The sequence below is a fragment of the Leopardus geoffroyi genome, chromosome C2 (assembly GCF_018350155.1).
Source record: "Leopardus geoffroyi isolate Oge1 chromosome C2, O.geoffroyi_Oge1_pat1.0, whole genome shotgun sequence".
Lineage (NCBI taxonomy): Eukaryota > Metazoa > Chordata > Mammalia > Carnivora > Felidae > Leopardus > Leopardus geoffroyi.
The window spans coordinates 3,437,219-3,456,956 of NC_059333.1; the positions used below are offsets into that span (position 1 = coordinate 3,437,219).

At 59.7% G+C, this 19,738-nt stretch overlaps 1 protein-coding gene across 2 annotated transcripts in view; it reads right to left on the reverse strand.

Moving 5' to 3' along the window:
* Window positions 1-19,738, reverse strand: part of PDE9A (phosphodiesterase 9A) — a 90,278-nt gene that overhangs the window by 63,361 nt on the left and 7,179 nt on the right. The window contains exon 1 of one of the 2 annotated variants that reach the window (XM_045501273.1): window positions 18,366-18,987. The exons of the other annotated variant lie outside the window; for it this stretch is intronic. Coding sequence (XP_045357229.1) covers window positions 18,366-18,413 — 48 coding nt within the window. The 5' untranslated portion in view covers window positions 18,414-18,987. Of the gene's footprint in view, window positions 1-18,365; window positions 18,988-19,738 lie in introns of those variants that run through there. 2 annotated transcript variants of the gene reach the window in all.

The window sequence follows — 19,738 nt, forward strand, 5'->3', positions numbered from 1 at the left end:
TCCCTCCCGGGGACCTGGGTGGGCTGGGTGGGCTGCCTCAGACCAGGAGAAGGGCACCGTGTTGTCAGGGCAGATGCGACTCCTTCATAGAGGTCGCCTCCCACGCGGCTCATGTGCACGGCGACTCCCCACGGCGGGTCGGGGCCCTGTGCCAGCCTGCAGCGTTCACAGGCAGGGGCGGTCTCCGAGATTCTTTCTCTCCAGCTTCTTCTGGAAAGCCAGCTTCCGCCGTGGGCTCCTGGAGGCTGGACTGAGGAGGGGCGTGGACAGCAGTGTCCCCGAAGATGCATGAACACAGCCCGTTGAGACGGGGAGGGCTCCTCTGACTCTGCCCAGCACAGCCGGCCCGCGGGCGGGGATTTCCTGTTGCAGCGGTTGGGGTGACAGCGTGGGAACCGGGGCGCCTGGGGGACGCTGACGCGCTGCCTCTGACCTCTCCGACCCTGGGCAAGCTTCTCTGCGCTTCAAGTTTCTCTTCTGTGGGAACGGGCAGAACTGGGCAGCTGTCATGTCTATGCCGTGTCTCTGCATCAGCCAGAGGCCAGGCTGTGATTCCGCCCGGAAGGGCCACCTCGGAGCCCCAGAGAACGGGACGAAAACTACCTCCACGCCAAGGGGCAGACTCCCGGGGACGGGCTTCTGACGGCCTCGCTCAGACAGCGTTCAGACCGTGACTCTTTATAGCTGGGACACAGACAGCTTCATGGGCTCACTCAGCCCACAATCGGTGGATGGGAACGCGGTCCAGGGGGGCGTGTCCTGTGCTTGTCCGCAGAGGCTTCACCGGCATCTAAGTGCCGCCTGTGGCCGCTGGAAGAGAGACACTGTCCTGCTCGCCCGCCCAGCCTCGGGACAGCTAATAACAGAAGCTTGAAAAAAATGCACGTATGGGGTCTCCCGCTGAGACGAGGTCAGGCAGGCTCGCGAGGCTCCCCGGCCCGCCTGCTGCCCCGTGGAAGCTACCCGGCCACACCGAACGAGGCCAGCCTCGCTCCAGACCCAGAATAACCCCCCGTCGAGGTGATTTTTGACAACAGGCCAGGAGGCCGGAAGGAAATCCGGGGTAAACAAAACAGATGACGCTGGGTGTCTCCACTGGAAGGTCACGCCGCGTCCACTTGTGATTCTGCTTCAAGATTACCACACGCAAGGGGCGCCTGGGCGGCTCAGTGGGCCAAGCGTCCGACTCCGGCTCAGGTCGTGATCTCACGGTTCGTGAGTTCGAGCCCCGCATCGGGCTCTGTGCTGACAGCTCAGAGCCTGGAGCCTGCTTCTGACTCTGGGTCTCCCTCTCTCTGCCCCTCTCCAACTCACGCTCTGTCCTTCCCTCAAAAATAAATAAACATTAAAAAAAAAAAGATTACCGCACACAGGCATATGGTCCTTGGATTTCCCTTTTGTGCTGGTTGTGACATCTTCCTAGTTCCCCGCCCCCCCTTCAGCTAATGACGTCTTGGATGTGGGGCCGTCTTACATGTGTGTGAGAGCCAGGCTTTCCCCTGACCGAATACGCCGTGAGCAGGTGAGAGGCTGGGGCACAGCGACGGGCGTGCCTGATGGTGGCAGGGCTGGGACGGGGGTTCTTCGCTGGTGGCAGGAGGGGCTCCCCAGCTGCGGTCAGGTGCTCCTGGCTGTGGGAGACGCTTGTTTGGCTCGGGAGACTCCCCCCCCACCCCACCCCCCCGCCCTGGGCAGCCTTGCCAGGGGGCCCCGTGGCTTTTGGTTCCCGCGCCGAATCATTCTGCAAATCCTTTCCCTTTTGTGCAGCCAAGAAAGAGTGCTGGAAACAGGAAATGTAAACGGGAGATGTACGGGGAGCAAGCCCGCAGAAAAACACAGATTTCGTATTTCCGTCCGGCTTGAGGCAGCGACCGACGCTCGTAAGTAGAGCCTTTCACGCGGTTTGACTGGCAGCACCGTCATATGAGAGCGAGACACGAGAAGCACACGAGGACCCATCTCTCGCCTGCTGGATGCTCATCTTCTTGTTCAGCTGGGGCCCGTGATGCCAGCGGGAGCTTCCGTGTCTAGAACCTTCCTGCTGCCGCATAACCGATGAGGGGCACGGGGGCCACAAGCCCAGCCCCATGCCGGGATCAAAGCCAAAGAGGCCCCCTCAGGCCCCGCCAGCCAGTGGCGGTCGGAACGCGTCCAGGACCGCCCCGCCCCGTGCACACACCTGGCCGCAGCACCTAGACTCCCAGGTCGTGGGTGTCATTCGGTGCCTGCATTCACACCAGCCTCCTTCCAGCGACAGGGCAGGGCAGAGCTTGTCCCCACCGGCTACTCCCTCTGCCCACCGGCTCCTCTCTCGCCCTCCCCACCCCTCACCGGGAAGACGGTAACCTTGGAGCCTCGGTTTGCCATTCTGCAAATGGCACCGATCTCATCAGGCGCACCTGCTCTCGGGTCCGTGAGGAGTGACACGGGAGGGCGGGTGGCTGAAGGCATCATTCGGACACCGTGTTTCCACACAACCCCAACGCCAGCCGTCTCCACTGCGCACGGACCTCACGGTTCCTGGTGGCTCTGGAATCCCACACTTCTGGGTGCCGGTCTCCCGGGGGCTCCGCGTTGCCAAACGCACCAGATGACCTCCCGCTCCATTTTGTTCGGCACCCAGTTTTGTTTTCGTAGGACTTCAAATTTACAGCCTGTGGGATTTCCAGGGCTTGAAGAAGGAACATCTAACCCAGTTCTCTGCTTCACTGTTTCTTGGGGAGGGAGCAACGCTTGACTCCAGAAAGGCAAAGACGGAAGCAGGGGTTGGGAGGGGGATCCCCAAGCTCACAGCAGGACGGTCCTGCTGCTTTGTGGCACTGATCAACAGTCGGTCAGGACGAGGAAGAGAGGCCAGTTGGAGCCCAGGTTGACTGGACTTTCTGGCTCAGCTCACAGTTGGGACCAGCCTTGACCCATTCCTATCGGGCCGCCCAGGGCTGAGACCCGGGGCTCTGTCCAGGTTGGCTGAGCGGGGCTCCTTCCTGACAGGCGTCCTCCGGGCCTGTCCTTACAGGTGGGGACTCAGGTTCAAGGCGCAGGGACTGCAGTGGCCAACGCATACCCGTCAGAGTGCAGGGCATCTCCACCCGCTAGCTGCCCAATACATTTCCCGCAGCCCCAGATAGGGACCCGCCCGTACGCACCTCCTCACATCCGTCCACCGAGAACCCTGAGCCTCTTGAACTGACATAACCCCACTTCTGTTTCCAAGTATCAAAAGCACCTTGACCGACGTACTTAGAGGAGCAGGGCTGGTGGCTGCAGAGAGGGTGGCCGTCGGCCGCCAAACCCGCGTCCGGGTGGTCTGCGGGTTACAGACACAGGATGGGCCGGTTCTAGAGGACGGGGTGTGGCTTCTCTCTGGTTCTGGGTCCAGAGGCCTCTTCCCGGAATGTGATTCTGTTCACGGAGGGCCCTGGTCTGTTTTCCCCGCTCTCCCCGGACTCCCCTTTCAGAGGCTCGTGGAGGGAGCGTGCGGGGAGGGCCCCCCGAGGTCCCGGCTTCCAGCCACACTGTGCTGCTTGCCTGCCAAAGGCAGGGGGGTGGACGGGGTCTCCGGGCCGCAGCGCCAGCTCCAGGCAAACGAGTTCCCCACTACAACGCTAGGCGGGTGAAGATTTGATCGTGGCTGCACCGCGGCTCCCGGAGGGCACTCTGTGTGTGGTCTGCCTGCAAACCCACGCGCAGGACAGCGCTGTTCCCCAGTCTCCTCCGGGAGCTTTCAACCAGGACCTTCCACGGAGCGATGAAGCTGTGTATCCGGCAGGAAGCGCGCGGTGCGGATGTGGGCGGGCATCTCGCGAGGAGAGGAGACCCCAGTGACGGTGATGAGCCGCCTGGGATGTTCCAGAGCAGAAACAGGATTTCGACGGCTGCACCGACTGGGAAACAGGACGCGGGCCGGCAGTGACAGGGGACGGGGTGCGGTGGGGGCTCCAGGCTTCGGCGAGACCAGCAGAGGTGATGAGGCGTTCACCCACAGATGGGGGGCGCCCGGATCTTTTCCAGAAGGTCCTTTCCCCTACTCAGAGGGCCTGGCAGTTTGGGCTTCCTCATCCTCGGCCAGTGGCAAGCTGCCAGGGCTCCTTTGTGTCCCCCTCCCGTTTCCGGCTGTCACCTCTCACCCGGACCACTCCTGCGTCACCACACCTGGCTCCGAGAACCTGAGAGGTGTGGTGTTACGCCCAGCAGTATGGAGGGACTGGCCTGGCGAGACACCTTTGGTGGCCAATTCTTCAACTCGGCAGCAGTGTGCACGGCGCGGGCAGCGGCCAGGCTGTGACTCACAGGCTTTACGAAGCTCCTACTCCAGCGGAGGAAGGCGGTGGCTGGTGTGCACCCCGGTCCCCGCACGTCCCCACCCCTCCCCGGGCTCCCAGCCCTGCTCTGCATCTGGCCGTGTCAAGGCAGGCCCGGCCCCTGCTTCCACACCCACCCCAGCCCTGACCACAGGTGGCCGTGGCCGCCACGCCGTCTGTGTCTCGCTCTGCTGTGCCCAGAGCCTGGGGCGGGTCCAGCGGGTGGCGGACGCTCAGGAAATGCCGGATGCCCGTGGCGGGGGGTGGGGGTGGGGTGCTGCATCCCATGTTGGCCAGATACCGGGGACCGTTGAAGGATGTATTATGCCTCACGACAAATTCACGTGCAATTCACAGACAAAGCAATGTTTGAGGAAAGCTGGTCTTAATGTCCACCATCTGCTCTCCTTTTGTTCCCACTTTCCCCTCGGGTAAGGACGATGACAAAGCGTGGGGGGCGCACAGCCCCGGGCTGGGCCCCGCGGTCCCGGTGCCCAGAACCAGCCCGGCTGCCCCAGGAGGGCCGCAGGGCGGGTGGGCGCTTGTGCTCCGGAGGGGGCAGGTGCGCAGAAGCGGGCTGACGGCGTCTTCATGGCCTTCACACACATGACTTGTGGCTTCCTGCCCGCGGGCCTTGCTCTGCCAGCTGTAGCTGGCACCGTCTCCGAGGAAGTGACCCCCTCTTGGGAGCCGTCGGGCGCTCGGGCAGGAGCAGGAGAGCCGCCGAGGGCTCAGGCCTGTGGGTGCCCCCCAGGCCCCGCGCCGCGCCCTTCCGGGTGTCCCGCACCCCAGCGCCCCCCCAGGCCCTGCACCCTGTCCTTCCAGATCTCCCGCACCCTCTCCTTCTGGGTCTCCCACACCCGCTCGGGGAGGCGGGGGCCCGGCCGAGGCGCTTCCCCGCAGCTGCTGAGAATGACTCTTGCTGGGCTTGTCACATTCTCGGGTGGACTGGCACGAAGTCAGTGACCACTAGAAGCTGGGTTTCCTGCGCAGGTATCTGTGGTTTTGCATTACGAAATGCTCCCCATCCGGACAAGTAAGATAATCAAGTGGCTGCGTGGGTTTGGGCTGAGTTTTGCAGCCTGGGAAAGACGGCGACCGCCACTATCGCAGAAGAAAAGTTCAATCTGCGGATGTCGGGAGGGGACTAGGGACCGGGCAGGGTGGGGGTGGCGGGGGTGGCCTCCCGAGGGAGCTGAGCGTCCCCGGGGATCTCCTCCGCGAGGCCGGCCACCATCCTGATCGGGGCGCGGGCAGTCTCACGAAGCTGGCAAACCAGACGGCGTTAGTCGCCTTTCAAAGTCACGGAAAACGTCCCCGGAACCCCTGAAAATCATCAAAAAACTCTCGGTGTCAGATATGTCGTGCTTTCGGGGTTGGCTGTTGTAAAACATGCAATCACGTTCATTGTCTTGCTGTTCCCGTGTATGGCGCCTGTGAAATTTTTTACTCAATTGCCTTAGCAACAGTTTTCGCAGAGCTGCTTAGAACCTGGGGGTAACGAATCGCAGGCAAAATTGTCCTCATTATGATTCTCCTGCAGTGTTGCCCCCCAAGGGATTTTACGGGCTTCCGCTGAGAATACTGAGTCACGGACACCACATTGCTGGGGTCCCAGCATAGGGGGGGAAGACGCTTTCCCCTTCCACCAAGTCCCCCTTCCCGCAGAGCAACGGGTGAGCTCTGCTTCTCCACACAGGGAATGTTCCGTGTGGCCCCCTCTGGTTAATCAGAACTGGATGGATGCTTCCGGGACGCTCGCTTCTGGCTGCCCCCCTCCCCCCTCGCTCAGTTCACACCGGCTGTTGATCTCAGCCCCCCGGGGCACTTTAAATCTCAGTGTTAACTTGTGTTTACTCTTGTAATTGATGATGATGTTCATTAATTATAAATGTCCCGCTGACATGAGAAATCTGTACTCCACCAAAACAACGGTACGGACTTCTAAAAATAGCCATATCGGCCTCCAAGAAAATAGGAGGAAATAACCAAATTGACAATGGTGAAAGAGTGATAGACGGCCAAAATCTGGAAGCGACGAACGCGCCCTTCAACGGGTGAACGCCAGCACGCTGGGGTCCGTCCACTCCACGGAACACCGCTTAACGGTCCGCATAACGACCGGATGAATCCGGAGGGATTCGTGCCAAGTGAGTAAAAGCCAATCCCCGAAGGTTCCATACTGTGTGATTCCATTCAGATGACACCCCTGAGATGACAAAACTTTAGACACGGAGAACAGATTAGCGTCAGCCAGGAGTTGGGGACTGGGTGGGTGGCGGCAAGAGAGGGGAGGATGAGTGGGGGGTGGGGTCTCAAAAGGGGTGATCGGGGGGTGGCAATGAGAATCTGTACGTTTGACAAACATGTATACAACTCAATACGCACACGCGAACAAGCACGATAAAGCGGGCAAAATCTGAGTGAGGTGTTGGGTCAACTCAGCGTCCACGTCCTGCTTGTGACACTCCTATAATTTTGCAAGAAGTTGCCACGAGGGAAACTGGGTTTCCCTCTTTTTTTTTTAAGTTTATTTCTTTATTTTGAGAAAGAGAGAGAGGGAGGGAGCAGGGGAGGGGCAGAGAGAGAGAGAGAGAGAGGGAGAGAGAGAATCTCGAGCAGGCACCGCACCGTCAGCACAGAGCCCGGTGCGGGGCTCAAACCCACGAGCCGTGAGATCATGACCTGAGCCAAAGCCAAGGTTCAGATGCTCCAAGAGCTGAGCCACCCAGGCGCCCCTCTCTGTATTTTCTGCTACAACTGTGTGTCTACCTATCAAGAGGTTTTGTGCGGTAGCTCTGGCCGGGGGTCGCGAGGGGGCGCCCTGTCCGGAATGTGCACCCACACGGCCCTGGCGGAAAGGGGTTTGGCAAACGCGTGCCCTCTGACCCAGAAAGCCGTTTCCAGGAACCGCTCTTAGGGAAACAATAACAGCGAACATAATAATAAGAGCATTTATAAAGTGCCCTTCTAACACCGTTCGGGCCCTTTTCACGAGTGAGCTCACGCCTACGGCGAGCCAAACCCCCGACCTGCGCGGCCGCTTTGCAAGCAAAGAGCCACGGCCAGGGAGGCTCCTCTCCTGTTATGCATTGCAGAGGAACGGGATTAGGAGAAATATCACACAAACGACGAAATGACTCCATCTGAGCTAGTCTCCAGGACGGAACATTATGTTGGCACTAAAATCATGTTTCTGAAGACGACTTCACGTTCTATCGGAAAGTATGGCGGACGTAATGCTGAGTGAAACGATCAGGGTAAAGAATTATGTAAATAAAAGAGAGCCACGCACGCACACACACATGAGAACACAGCCTCGGGAGAGGTCCCGAAACGTCTGGTGGCACAATGGGTTCTTTTCTTTTTATGTGCTCTGCGTTTTCCAAATATTCTGCAGTGACTCTGCAGGGCTTTCACAAGCAAGAGTTATCTAGATCTGGAAGCTGAGGTTAGTAACTGATAACAGAAGTAGCTTTATGAACATTCCCCCCCCCCCCCCGAGAGCACGTGCTGTACTGCATTTACATAGAATTCTTAGGAGACAAATAACGGCCTTTACCATTTTTTATTCGGAAAGAATATTCTTTGGCATTACGCCAAGCAGATGAGGAAATTAACCAGAGGACAAAACCCAGAATTTAAATAGCGCTCAGCAAGGAGTGTGGGAACCAGCGTGAGAGGGAGGCACCAGGGGAACATGGGGGGCAGGGTGCAGAGCCGGGGGGGGTGGGGGGACCCAGAGAAGGCGCTGGGGGGAGGGCAGAGCAAGAATCCAGGGCAGAGAACGAGATCAGGTGCCTCCTGGGGCAGAACGAGGTGAGAAAGAAAACTGGGGCCTGGAGGGACCCCACGGGGCACTGGGACCCGGAGGAAACCCGAGTCGGGGAAACGGAAGGGGGAGGCCGGGGGGGGGGGGTGCTCCCGTCCCCAGCAGGTGCTCTGAGTGCTGGAGACGCAGCCGGTGCTCCCTCACGGGCCGGGACTCCCTGTTAACGAATTCCTAGGCTCCAGACCTTACTGGAATGCCCCTCAGACCCATGCATCTTCAGGGCCCTGCTGACCAGGGACCAGGAAGGGTGTGGAGGCCCAGGGCCTCCTGCTGAGGAAGCTGCAATGAGCAGGCTCAGGGGCCCTGCAGAGTCCAGACCAACAGACGGGCTGAGACCGGCTCAGGCGGGGAAGTGGCTGACTTCTGAAGGACGCATTCTGGTTGACCAGAGCTGCCCTGGGGCACAGGGGCGCAGGACGGGGTCTTGGCAACTCTTGATTCAGATTTCCTTCCTTCCAGTAGGTCGCCTCAAACTCCTTTAGATGTAATTACAAAGCAAACCCTCGGCTGTAATAACCTAAGTAGCAACGATCTGAGGGGGGGACACGTTATCTTTGGGGTCAGGTCCGCTGGGTTGGCCCCCACGAGGCCGCCCCTGACCGCTGTCTTAAGGCCGCGTCCTGGCCCCCGAGTCACGGGGCCACACAGCCCTGCTCACGTCCGCAGGACAGTGTGGGCCAGGGTGCGCTCCTCAGGGAGTGTCTTGGGGGCCAGTAAATCTGGGGCCAGTGACGTTAACTGACGCTGAGGCCGTTAGCCGGTGGATGCCACCCCGAGCTCCCGATTCTAACCCCAGTGCTCACGCAGGGACACCCTCTGTTCCCATTCATTCTTTACTGCGTGCTATAGATGTGAACTTACAGGACAAATGGGTACTAACACATGTCACTTAACTTTATATAAGTTTCACATATTAGGATTGCGTGTAAAATTTTGTGTGTGTGTGTGTGGGGGGGACCAGTTGGGTTGCTAACACTGTGCAAATCACAGCACTAACTCTTTGGCCATCAGGGCAGAGTAAGTGGGTCTGGCCACGAGTAAGTCGGCTGGGTGAGCGGCTGCTCTCAGCTGGCTTGGTCTGAACCGGCAGGTCCTGGTTTGCCTGGAGCGTGGGCCATTTTAGCTGTCTCACATCCCTTGGATTACCCCTGGCTGGACGCTGGTGTTGTGCACTGCTCCAGGCACATGCAGGGCAGAGGGGTGAGCAGGGAGGAGCCACAGACGTGAGTTCACTTCCAGCCTCTCCTCTTACCGGCTCAACCCAGGGCAGATTTCTTAACCGCTCTGAGGCTCTGACTCTCCCGCAGAGTGAGGAAAGTAGTTTTCCTGTGCCTCTGGGATGTCAGGAAGGTTCATCATGACACATAGAGAGCTTGGTGTGCACTAAGTGCTAAGTTATGTGGCCGCTGTGATTACAGGAGGGGCCCTTTGAAACCCTTCCCTGGGGATGGGGCTGGGGAGGCTCCTCCTTGACCCCTTGTGAAAGGCCATTTTCACAAGCAAGAGGCAGCAAGGGCACACAGCTTCGACCTCGACGTGTCGGCGTTCCTGGGTGTTTCAGCAGAGTGTGGCACGAAAGGACGTGTTGTCTTGGGAAAGCTGTCACAGAGCAGGTTCCGTCGCTCTGGTATCCTTGCTCATCAACCACATTCGACTGCATCCACAGTGCAATGAAAACAGGGGTCAGGTCGACGCAGACGTGTATGGATTAGTTCATCGAATCACCAAGCAGGAGTTGAGAAAACTCTGCTGGGCTCAGGGGTCAGCGTGACCTCACTCTGGTCCGGGTTCGTTTTGTCTTCGTTAAACAGGAAGAAAGTCTTCGGAAGATGAGGTCCCCGAGGGCAGAATTGTGGGCGGTTCTTTGCCTCCCACGGAGCACAGGATCTGCCCATCAGATCCGGGAGCAGTGGCGCCCAAGGGTTGGCCTGTGCAAACGAGCTGGGGCTGAAATTTGCATCCGCTGGTTTGTGTCACACCCCTGATGATGCCAGAGCCATCTTCGTCACCTCCGCCATCACCTCCACCTTGACCTCTGTCATCACATCTTCACCACCACCACCATCACCACGACCTGACAGGGTCACGACTATTCTTGAGCCAGAATCTGAGCCCAGTGACCCTGGGACATCATCCTCACCCCTGGCACAGATGAGGGCTCCGAGCCACAGAGAGAGAAGAAGCTGGCCTGGCCAGCGTGGTCCCAAATGCAAACTTGGGCCCGCCTGGCTCTGAACCCAGGGCCGCGTGCTGTTCCTGAACGGAGACGTCTAGGGGCGGTCTGCACGGGAAGCAGGGTGGTCTCTTGGCCTCTGCCACTGTCACTTGCCCATAATGGCGTATACGTCCTCCGTTTGCCTTGTTTTCAATTATCGGTACTTCTGATGGCATATTGACTTAGGCTCCTCTCCCAGAGGAAAAGAAACCAATTCAAATTCCTTATCTTTCGTCTATCAAACTGTGACTTATTTTCTGTAGTTCCTAGAACCTACTCAGGTTTACATCCGCTTCTAGAAGCTTTTATAAGGCTTTGTCTGCCTTCCAAGCAAACCAGGGTATTTCAGTCTGACTCCCGGATCTCATGCCCCAGCCCCAGGAGTTAGAGCTCAACCCGCACAGCCCGTAAAGCGGCCAAATCACGGCCCATCCCTGGACTCCCAACTTTTCTATCTTTGAGGGAATTAAAAGACGAATTTCCACCGGCTTTTTAGTGCCCAAGAATTACAAGTGTTTAATATAGAGAACAGGCTAAAAAGAGACCAAGACCACAATCCCACATTTTATGTTTTTAAATACTCAAGAAATAAACACGTGTCGCCGAGGAAGCGTGTGGGCCGTCTACCTCTCTCTCCATCTATCTATGTCTGCAATCTGTCTGCAATTCACCTCTAATTACAAATTTTACGGTCATATAAACGTGAGCACAATATTCACCGTTTTGCCCCTTGTTTTCGAACCCTTAAGGATGATGCCACAGAATGGATTACGGTGAACTGTCAGGCAATCCGCTAAAATAAACTCTCTATCAGGCCTCGTTTCCCTTTCCAAGTTAGGAGGTATTTTTCTGGTCACTGCGTTTGAAGAGAATATAAAGGCACAGCAGAAGCTACCATTTATAAGTATGCACCAGACTCCTCACATCCATTCCTCTACAGAAGAGAAGTTTTGTACTCTGGAAACGTTCGAGCGTGCACGACAGCGGGGCCCCACCGCGGCCCCCGACCCCCACGGCCACCACCACAGGCCCAGTCCGAGTCATCTGCACCCCGACATCTCCCCCGCGGGGTGACCGAAAACCCAGTGTAGACATATGGCTTCATCTGTATGGACTTCAGTGTGGATCCTTAACCTACGGGATCCTTTCTTACGGTTCAAGACAGCCACGGGGCGATATTCACATGGAAAGAAAACTAACAACAATCTGCCTTATCATCCTTCGGGGCGTCATAGCTACAGGTGCATCTGTATTTCTATATCTGGGTCTGTATCCGGGCCTGTATCCGTGTCTGTGTCTTGAAGGATCAGAAGTAGCAAGCGTTCATCTCCAAATAAATGGCAAGGAACGTAAAGGGCACGAAACACGCGGATAGGAAGAGACTTAGGGAGACCGCAAACAAATACAATGTGTGGGCCGGGTTTGGATCCCGAATTGAAAACAAACACGTGTGTGAGTGTGTGAGACACGGTCCCCTTTCCTTTCCCTGCGCGATTTGGTGAAGAACGCTCATGACCTTTGATCCTTAAAGTACCCTTGAGGGTGGGTATCCTTCTTCCCGTTTTGTAGATGGGAAGGCTCAGAGAGCGTCAGGAACTTTTCCAGAGTCACACAGCGAGGGAGCGGCGATGGAGGGGAAGGGCGTGCGTGAGTGTCCGGCAGAGGGGCGATGGCCGGCGGGGAGGGGTGAGGACGTGACGGCTCAGGGTGACCAAGGACACCGGAACTACTGATGACCGCCCTCGGATGCGGCACAAAGTCTCCCGGAATCGTGGGAGGGCTAGCTGGGAGCAAACACAAGGGGAATCCCCCAAATGCCACCCTCCCTGCCCCTGCAGGGCCCTCTCATCCTCACAGTGGGGGTAATACAGCTCCACCTGCCTCGAGGTGCCGGGAGGCCCCCACGGGGCGGTCGCCGCACCGAGCCCGAGGGCTGGAGTGACCCTCGCACCCCATGGGTAGACCTTTCCCTGAGGTCTGTGCTGTGGCGCGCGGAACCTGAGGCCAGCCTTCCTGGCTCAGCCCCAGCTCTGCCTCTGACGCGCCCTGGGGTTGGTGGGCACGCTGTCCTCATCTGCAACACGGGGAAGTCGAGACACTGGCCGCCCTTGTAAAATACTTGCAAATCCCTGCTACGTTGTGGGCGCGAGACGGATGTGTGCTAGGCAGGGACTATCCCCGTGGCACAGGTGTGGAATCCAAGGGTCAGGATCCTACAACTGCACGCGTGTCTGTGCCAGATGCAAACTGCAGTCTGATGATCCCAGGGCTGCCGGATAAGCAAGCGGGGCCACGGTGGCTGGCAGAGGGGGCTGGGGGGCGGGTGCACGGCTAACGGCCCACCAGGCATCTCCTCTCGGCTCCCGTGCACGCACGGGGGGGGCCCTCTCGTCTGTTAAGTGAACGGGTCTGGAGGCACGTTTGCTCAGCACGGCATGAGTTAACTCCGTCAAAATGAACAGCAAAATTTGGTGTGGGAGTAGAGTAGACAGAAATGTAGGACCCCGCTTGGAGTGTGCGGGCAGCCGGCAGGCAGGGGAGGCAGTGACGTCATCACACGCACAAATAAAGGCAGATGTGACCCATCTGTGAAGGAGGGCCGGCCTTGAGGGACGGGAGGCCACAAGGAGCACGATGCACCGGGCCGCAGGTGCAGGGAAGGCGCGACCGCCCCACTGCGCCCCGTCCGCCCTCCAGACCGATGATCCCGCCGGCTTTGGGGAACAGCAGCCGTTACGTGAGGAGCCTTGGAGACAAGGGCCTGTGGTTTAATCCGAGGCCGGAAACACGTACAACTGGGCGGCTAAGAGCCCTATGGCGTCCTTCTCCGCCCTCCGAGGCAAAGCCTCAGCAGACGCGGTAAGATCGAGGATCCTGGGAAGAGATTAGCCCGGATTCTCTGGATGGGCCGTACGGGAATCCCCCGAATGGCGAGGCCGCAGAGAGGGAGAGGTGACACAGGAGGAGGAGTGATGTGAAGACAGAGAGTTCGGAAGGTGCTGGAGTGTGTGGCCACGAGCCAAAGTGTGCTGACAGCCCCCCGAAGTAAGAAGCAGCAAAGAATGCTTCCCTCTAGAGCCTCCGGGGGCGGGGGGGGGGGGGAGGGGAGCTCTGCCAGCATCTTGATGGAGGTCCCGTGGTGCTGATCCTGGACTCTGGCCTCCAGAACCGCGAGAGAATAAATGGGTGCTGTTTTCAGTGACCATGACAGTGGGAATGCGCTGGTGTCGTCCCAGGAGCCGTTGTGTCCTTGGCCTCCATTCTAAGACTGGACTCTCTTTGCAGAGAATAGGAATCCTTGAGGCTGTGTGAGGCACGGGGTGCGGATATGACTGGGGGCACACCCCAGGAGGGGCCGGGGGGGCCGGATTCCAGAGAGGGGACCCATCACCTTGTCCCCCCCGCCCCTCCCCTCCTGGAGGGGCCGATGTGGGCCTGGGCGGGGAGGCCGGACAAGAGCAGCCTGGGGATCCATGGGAACTCCTGTCCTGGTTGACAATGTTCATCAGCAGGACACGGCCGCCCAGACCGTCTAAACAGCCCTCCAGCTCGGACTCCGGGCCTGGGCTCGGCAGGATTTCAGGGCCCCTCTCCCTGCGCCTGTGTCTGCGAGGGCCCACGGCCCCCTCCGCGCTGAACCCATTTGTCATGGCCGATCCATTCACCCCTCGTGTCACTCTCCGGCTTGCTCTGTTCCGTTTTCTACTTCTGGTGTCTGAGGCCAGTCTCCGCCGTGATAAATAATGGACCACAGGGGACGGGAAATGCAAAGAGCAGACAGCCGAACGGGTAAGAAACGTGTGGGGGTGGAGTCGCCTTCCAAGGACTGTTTTGTGTGGGGACATTTCTGAAGGTGTCTCTCCGGTGGACAATCGCTTTACTTCTTGGGTCCCATTCAAGGGTGCCCGACCGTCCCGTGTCCCCTCCCTGGGCCCCTGCCTGGCTCTCCTGCCCGACCTGCACCCTTGTCCCCCAGGGCTCTGTTGGGCTCGGCTGTATCAGGAGGCTGAGTGCGGCCAGCGAGACTGTCCTGGGCCCCGGGCTCCTTCGTGCCCGGGGGGAGGGGCTGCGAGGAGGGCCACCCACGGGAGACCCCCAGCCTGCAGCCCGCAGCCGCATCCGGGAGGGGCGAGGGGGTGGCGGGGCAGGGTGAAAAGACGTGGGGAAGCCCTGTGGCAACCAGACCTAGCCTGGGAGTCAGGAAAACCCTCCCCAGGGAGACCCCGAGCTCCGGCACCTTGGAAAGCGAGCGGCATCACTTCCATCGTCTGTCCCAGCAGGAACGAAATCGGGGGGGGGGGGGGGCGGAGGCAGAAGTGCGCGGGCGGAGGGGCTGTTCGCGGGAAGCGGGTCCTGCACGGTGTCCCAGAGGCCTTGGCCGAGTGGCAGGTGTTGGCTCTGAGGTCAGGAGCGGGGCGCAGACCCTGGGGATCTGGGTCCTGCAGCCCTTTGAGGAGAACCCGTCAAGGCGGAAGGCTCACGCCCCTTCCTGCTCCAGCCTCCTTCCCGGGCATCACACCAGGGGACCGTGACTTCTCTCGAGAGGAATCGCGCACCATCATTCTCTCCTTATCCAAGTATTTTCACGGAACCCCAGAAATCACTCACCACCTCTGGCCGCCTCGAGACACACGATGGCCCGAACTCGCATGGAACCTGGAGCCCACAGCTTCCGTGAGCAGAGACAGCCCAGGACGACCCGGAGAAGCGGGTCACATTCTTCCGTCCTCCCGTCCACCTTCCGGGGGGCCGGCCTCGGGCAAACCCCACTCCCTCCCGCTATTGACGCCACAGGGACCGTCCTGCGCCACACCGCTCCCTCTACAAGGCCACTCTGTTGCCAGCGCAGAAGGCAGGCAAACGGAGGCAGGGGCATGTTTTTATTCAAAGTTCTTTTTCATGACGCTCCTCCAAATATAACTTTAAATCCTCTTTGAAATAACTGTAATACTCCCAGAAGGACTGGAGGTTAGGATGGGGACAGCTCATCCGGCATCAGTCACGAGCTGAGGACGACGCGGGCAGCGGCACAGGGAGGGGACGGCGCGGGCAGGCGGGGCCAGACGCCCTCACCCAGCCACCCTGGTGAGCCGAGGCCAAGGGCGTGGAAATCGGAGACGTGGGAGAAAGTGGGCAGCTGGGTGGCCACCCGGAGTGGAGGGATCCAGAAGCCCTCATCAGCACGGGGGAGGAGTCCCTCCTTCCTGCGTCCGGGGTCTCCTCTTTTCCCTTTCCTTTTCATGACCTTGAGATTTCATTAGAAAAATCGAGGATGGTTTTCCTGCCAGAAAACAAGTGTCTCTGGGTGTGGGCGGCAGGGGCCTCGCGCTGGTCCCAGCGGGCTGCGTGCCTGCCGCCGAGGTGGCTGGAGTGGCCCCCCGGCCCTGCTTCTTGTCCTTCAGAGGCTGGCCTCCACCCGCCAGGCTGAAACGCCCCGTGCCTCCTGGGTGGCTGCCACACGTCCCTGCAAAGGTCAGGGTTTCTGCTCAACGCCATGGGACTCTGGGGGTGGCCTGTCACCGCGATGGAACCTCAGCCGGGGGCCGTGTCTCCGCAGTCCCGCCGAGCCAAAGGCCCGCACGCGGCTCACCGTTTAGTTTGATGCCTGGGGCTCGCAGCAGCTGCGTGAAAGCCGCCAGCTCCCCGACTCTTTCTTCCAGAAGGAGAGCCTGGCCCTTAGGAGGGATCCGTTTGGTGCCTGGACCCGCCTTGCTCCAGGGCGTCCTCTCAACCTGCCTGCTCCTGGATCCCTCCGGAGGACGCACAGAGGGCTCACTGCAGGGGCTGAGGCCGAATCAGAAACTCACACCGGGGGGTCAGGGGCTCTGCATCCAGCCTGCGGCCTCGGCTGCTCCCGCACCAACACCCAGGAGACCCAGGGTCCCCATCCCTGGGGAGGCCCCGGGCTTCAGGGGAAGCCCTGGGGGGGGGGAAGCTGCAGGCCAGGAAGCTAGCTGGAAGAAACAGGGTGCTCCGGGCAAGAGGGGGGGCGCAGGGTGTGGGGTGGCCTGTGACGTGTCTCCACCCTCAGGACAGGAGCCCGTGGGAGCCAGCGCGCCCAGCCACAGCCCTCCAGGCTCGTTCAGGGCCACGGCGTTAGCACTGGCGACACTGATTAGGGCTCTAACACAGGCAGCACCTGGGGGGCAGGTCTGATTCTGACTCCAAGAAAGCCCTCTCCCCACCCATCCATCTGTCGCTTCTCAGCGCCTCCCCCTACCTCTCGCCGACCTTCATACTACCTGCCCACCTGCCCACGTGTCCACGCAGAGCCCCGAGGCTGATGCCCACCTCCTTCACCTGCTCAGCTCCAGGCCACCCGGCACTGCTTCCAGAAATATTTGCGGGGGGGGGGGAATTCACTGCTCCTACACTTCCCTACTCACTCCTCTGCTAGGGGAAGCTCCTCTCTGGACCCCGGCTCCTTGGAATTTTCTGGGCTGGCTTTGCCAGGTGGGGGGGCACAGAGGCCATCTCCTTCCTCTGCTGCTTAGGGCTCAGCCTTCCAAACAACACCCACAAAATGGGATCAAATTCACACTGGGATGGGACCACAGCTCTGCACCCTGGCGGCTCGAGGGCGGAGTCTACAGTCCTAAGGGCTTCGCAGGCCACGGCCATCTCTGGAGTCCTGTTTCCCAGCCCTTCTGGTGTCTGTTCTGAGCTCCAGATTTTCTGTTCTCCGCAGTGATGTCTCAGGCTTCAGAAGCTTCTAGAGATCTGAGGGGATGTATGAAACTTTAAGCACTGCTCACATCTTAACTGTTCTCTGTGTGAAGTTTATATAATGCAACTCTGGGCAAAGACATCATTTTGGGGGCCTCGCCCCAGCACTTTGGAAATGGCTCAGCTCCCCAGCCACGCCCAGCACCCAGCGGCTTCGGTGGACAGCCAGCCTTTCCATAAGCACCCGGGGGTTAGCCGCTCTTGCGAATGTAAATTCAACGTTATTGAAGATTCTAGAGGATAATGTCAGCGATACTGGGTGCTGCCTCTCTCTCTGGCATTTGTAAGACTATAAAAGTTTAAAAAAAAAAACACCCAGAAGGCAGAAGCTGGGAGGATAAAGAGCTTGAATCACCGGGCTCCAGGGCTCCGTTAACCGTTCTGCTTACAAAACAAATCGGCCCAGTGGGCGACTGGCCTCCAGGGTGACCACACTCCATCTGGACACCATGCCCGTTACCCCGACCGTCCCTTTGGTGGTGCCGATTGCAGGACAGGGTGGCAGCTTTTCCTCACGGCCGTGTTCTGGGCTAAACGGAGAGGGGGAACGTACCAGGTCCCGCTAACTCCCGCCACTGCACGGGTAGGCTCTGACTTTGTTTCCCCGAAGCACCTCCCAGCTCTCCCAGGGCTGAGGTGCTCCCCCGGGCTGCACATGGGGGGCCAAGGGCCCGTGGGGGGAGGTGTGGCCAGCAGCCCCCCCGCGGGCAGCCCGGGCAGCGACCAGCCACACAGCGTGAGCCCGAGGCCCGCTCGCTTCAACAGCACAATTACTGTTGAGTGTTTGCGGCACCCACACCCCTTCCGGCAAAACCAATGAAGCTTGAGCCTGGAGCCCTAATGCGGCTGGGGGGGCGGGGCAGGCTGTCCCCGTTCATCCTGCGCAGCGGGCGTGGCAGGGTCAGCGGCCACCCCACCCGCCCTCCCTCCTCTCCGCAGTCCCCGTGGCCCCACCTCTGAACCGGCGAGAAGAGAAAGGAAAGGCAAGCGTGGGTCCTCTCTTCGGTGAGAAGGCTGGGGGGCAGGAGGGTGGGTGTCGGGCTGCCCCGGGAAGCACGGTGTCCCTGGGCGGGAAGCATCTCTGCATGTCACAGAGCGCGCCTGGACACGGGCCGGGCGCGGGGACTGACGGCCAGCTGCCCGGGAGCCACCTGCCGCCCCGCAGCCGGAAGCCGGGGGTCTCGGCGAGGCCCTCCCAACAAGACACGGGGATCTGACTGCCTTCCGTCCGCAGCGTGAATAAACTTTCAACAGGTCAATACAAGCGGCGAGGGCTCTACGCGGCACTCACCACGGACTGGCCCCGCTTCGGCACTGGACACACTGTCCTGTGTCTCATCCGAACGACCCCCGAGGGAGGCGCTCCCTCCACCCCCCTTCACGGATGGAGCCACCGAGGCACGTAAGGAACTTGCCTGCGTGCCCCAGAATCCGGGCTCTGGACTATGACATCATGCTGTCGGTACGTGGACAGAGTGTCCCTGAATCTGAGAAGCGCCCACCCTCCCCGAACTGTTTACCGTCCCCGCCTGTAACATGTCACCCTTTGCGGCCACACCACACACCACGTCCTCGATTAACGCAACTGCGGCCAGGAAACGGCGGAGGGCTTTGGGGAGGACAACGCTTTTCAGACAAGACACTAAGAGTGCCACCACAGCACGGCCCGCGCTTTGCACGCTGAGGAAAGAAGGGAAACGACAGAGGTTGAAAGACCGTCAGGCAGGTTCACCGAGAGTGGAACCGAGAGACAGAATGTGGGCCATACACAGGGGGGGATGTTATTCAGTCTTAAGAAGTCAGGAAGCGGACCCATGCCACAACGTGGACGGACCCCCAGGACATCGTGCTCAGGGAAACACACCAGGCACAGAAGGACAAGGACTGATTCCGTTTGTCCGAGGGGCCCGGGGAGTCAGGTCCACGGAGACGGAGCAGAGGGTGGGCGCCGGGGGCCGGGGAAGCGGCCTGTACCGGGGACACAGTTTCAGTTGGGGAGGATGGTCGGTGGGGATGCTGGTGACCTGACCGTGAATCTGTTTCATGCCCCAGAGCTCCACAGCCAGGAGTGGTTAAGATCGTAAATTTTATACATCATTTTCTTAAGTTGACTTATTTATTTTGAGAGGGCGCGCACGTGTGAGAGAGTCCCAAGCAGGCTCTGTGCTGTGAGCGCAGAGCCTGATGCAGGGCTCGATCCCACAAACGCTGGGATCGTCACCTGAGCCGAGATCAAGCGTCGGACGCTTAACCGACTGGGCCACCCAGGCGCCCCCGATTTTATATGTATTTTGCTGTAATTAAAAAAAAAGTCACGCAGGGCACCTAAAGCTAACTCGATGAGACTTTCTGGCTCTCCTTTAACTCTCTAGACCGTGTTTTTAGGGGTCCTGCTTCTGTTCAGGCAAACGCTCCCCTCGGGCGATCAGCTTGGGGATTCGGGGAGCAGGCGCGGTACCGCGGTGGGGGCGAGGGGGGACGGGAGGACAGGGAGGGTGCGCTCAAGGCAAACGAACCACACCGTCAACTACAGAGACTTGTTTTTTTGAGGTTGCAACCGTCTGGGGCCGTCTCCCGCCACGTGGCCGCGTGCCCAACACACCCGGGGAGAGACGTCGCGCGCTCCTCGCGCTCCCGCAGGTGGCTCTTGACGTGGGCGCTTAG